The sequence below is a fragment of the Heterocephalus glaber genome, unplaced genomic scaffold, assembly GCF_053883595.1.
Source record: "Heterocephalus glaber isolate CG9 unplaced genomic scaffold, H.glaber_assembly_v1.0 deba00001744, whole genome shotgun sequence".
Lineage (NCBI taxonomy): Eukaryota > Metazoa > Chordata > Mammalia > Rodentia > Bathyergidae > Heterocephalus > Heterocephalus glaber.
In genome coordinates, this window is record NW_028258450.1 from 4597318 (window position 1) to 4600328 (window position 3011).

The 3011-nt window shown below is 37.0% G+C and overlaps 1 protein-coding gene across 1 annotated transcript; it reads left to right on the forward strand.

Annotated features, from left to right (window-relative positions):
• Positions 1–1566: 1566 nt before the first annotated feature.
• Positions 1567–2514, forward strand: LOC101712719 (vomeronasal type-1 receptor 4-like). The gene has a single exon (XM_013066207.1). It carries the CDS (start codon positions 1567–1569, stop codon positions 2512–2514), a length of 948 nt encoding a protein of 315 aa, XP_012921661.1.
• The last annotated feature ends 497 nt before the right edge of the window (positions 2515–3011 follow it).

Sequence of the window (3011 nt, forward strand, 5' to 3'; positions counted from 1 at the left end):
AGTCCATATTTTTTTTGTACCAGGGATCGAACTTGGGACCTTGCACTTGCAAGGCAGGCAGCAGAACCACTGAGCTAAATCCCCAGCCCTGAAAAGTCTATCTTAATGAATGTTATCTCACTGCTCTGCTAGGTGTACTTATGAAACTATTAATTCTGAAACTATTAATTCTGAAGCTATTAATTCTGTTTCCTCAATGAGCATACAAAAAGCTGAGACAAAAGTGGATTTTTACAACCATTGCAGTCAACAATACACATGGAACTTAGACTGGGTTTATCAACATGGTAATAATGCCAACTGGGCCAGCAAATTTCATGGTGTGGGAGTTGTGGGATATATGGCAACAATATGGATCTTTACCTTCTGTCTGTCAGGAGCTGTGCACCAAGTTGTGAGAATCAAAAATGTGAGAATCAAACATTTGCTTGTTGACCTGTGTTTGGCACAGGAGGCAAAAAGCTCTAGTGGGCAACAAATACTGGTGGGGCTTGGAGAAAAAGGAACTCTTCTTCCCTGCTGATGGGAGTGTAGACTGGTGTAACTGCTGTGGAAATGTGTGGAGATTCCACCAAAAAGTAAACTAGAGGTTCCATTCAACCCAGCTATTCCTCTGCTGGGTATCTTCCCAAAATAATTAAAAGCATCATACCACAGTGATATATGCACACCCATGTTTTATAGCAGCACAGTTTGTAATAGCTAAATCTTGGAAACAGCCCAAATGCCCATCAACCAAGGAATGGATAAAAAAGATGTGTTTTATTCTATATAATGGAGTACTATTCAGCCACAAAGAAGGGTAAACTTGAGCTATTTCTAGGTAAATGGATGCATCTTGAGACCATACTTTTAAGTGAAATAAATCAAATACACATGTGTAAACATTGCATTGTCTCTCTGGTGTGAGAAACAGAAAGTGTAAATAAGGACCAAAAAGAATCACAGATATTATGAAGTAGGAAGAAATTGTTCAAAATAATACTGAGTGTGAGATACTTTATTAATAATTAAAATATTTTATATAAAAATATAATTGGAAAACTCTTTTGGATGAGTCTTTAATGGTCATTGACTTCAAAGAGTTTTTTGTTCAGTCAAAACTCACAAAAAGAAGTTCAAACATGCTTTTTGCCCTCTATGTTAGAAGAGCAATGTTCTCTCGAATGTTTGGAATCTTAAAACATGTTAAATATGAAATACATTCTGATCCTCTGAAAAAAACTTCCTTATAATATGTACATTTGTCTTTCACATAGGCCAACTTGTCTTCCCAATTAATATGCAAGAACGCAGAGTGTCAGCACAGAATTCCATCTTCTTCACAACACCTGCTTCCTATAGTATAAGAGTCTCAAGAATCCCTGGAAGCCAGCTGCTGGAAATGTCATACTTGGGCCTGAAATATAAAAGAGTTGGATGTTTCACCACCCTTCCCTCCTCCTGAACTGTCAATTAGTATCTTCTTCCCCAAGCTTCAATTTAAAAATAGTTTCACAATATAATCCACTTATCTTTTACCATAGGTCTGCCTTACTTAATTAAAACATCTAAAACATCACTAAGATGTTCCTATTTGACACAATCTTTGGCTTTGTACTTGTGTCTCAGGTGTGTGTTGGTGTCCTGGGGAACTCATTGCTCTTTGTGTTATATATGTGCATCTTCTTATTTCAACCTCATCTGAAGAAGCCCATTGATTCTATTTTCATGCACCTGACGATAGTCAATATTTTGACTATCACCTTTTCATTGCTTCCTGATGCCATGTCATACTTTGGAGTAAAACATTTTTTGAATGATGTCGGTTGCCAAGCAGTTTTGTATATATTCAGAGTTTCCCGAGGTGTTTCCATCTGTACCACCTCTCTCCTGAGTACATTTCAAGCCATCACTATCAGTCCCAGTAATTCCAAGTGGGTCTTGCTTAAATCCAAACTCTCTATGTTGATTTTCCCCTCCTTCCTTTTCTTCTGGATCATCAACATGCTCATCTATATACATGTCATTAAATTTGTGAGAGCCAAAAGAAATTCCACTCTGGTTGGTCGGGGATATTCTCATGTATATTGTGAAGGTCACCAGTTAGGAAATGGCAATTTTGGGGTATTTTTTAGTGTTATATTGATTCGAGATCTCCTGTTTCTCGTCCTCATGATCTGGACCAGCCTTTACATGACGATTCTCCTCTACAGACACCAGAGGAGAGCTCGGCATGTCCACAGCCCTGACCTCTCTTTCCAGACATCTCGGGAACACAAAGTCATCTACCTTGTCCTTCTGCTGGTAAGTTGCTTTGTGTTCTTTTTTTGCTCAAACAACGTTTTGACCATTTATACATTTTATGCACCAAAGAAAATAGTAACAATAGACGTGATTAATGGAATGTTATCATCATGCTTCTCAACCGTCTGTCCTTTTCTGCTGATGAGGAATAATAAAATTATTTCCCAACTTACATCTTGCTTTTCAGTGATGGACATTACTTGTTTTCAAAGAGTACTCAGTGGCTGATCTGACACCCTATACTTTTCATTAGCAATAGAGGAGAGTTTGCAATGATTTCTATTAAAAACAATCACTAGCACTTTATTATTCTTTTATCTGTATTTTTATTAGTACATATTTGTCATACATATTGATCACATTCATTATAGGGAATTTGTACCTGTGCATAGTATCTTAATTATTTTTCCCCATTACCCTTCCCTCCTTTCAACCCTTTTTCTCTTCCCCATTTACAAATGCTTAGTTTCCATTTTCCTCCTTCTCTTCTCTTTTATTCCTTTCTTTTCCTCCACCCCCTCCTTTGCACTCCTTCCCATTTGAACATATTCTTCCTACTTCCCAATATCTATCCTCTATTTTGCTCTTTATTTACCCTTTGTGTTTCTCACACAAGAGAAACAATGCAATATTTCTAAACTTGTGTGTCAGATTTATTTCACTTAAGATTATGGTCTTGAGGTGCTTTCATTGTCTTACAAATGACTCAAGTTATCCTTCTTTAT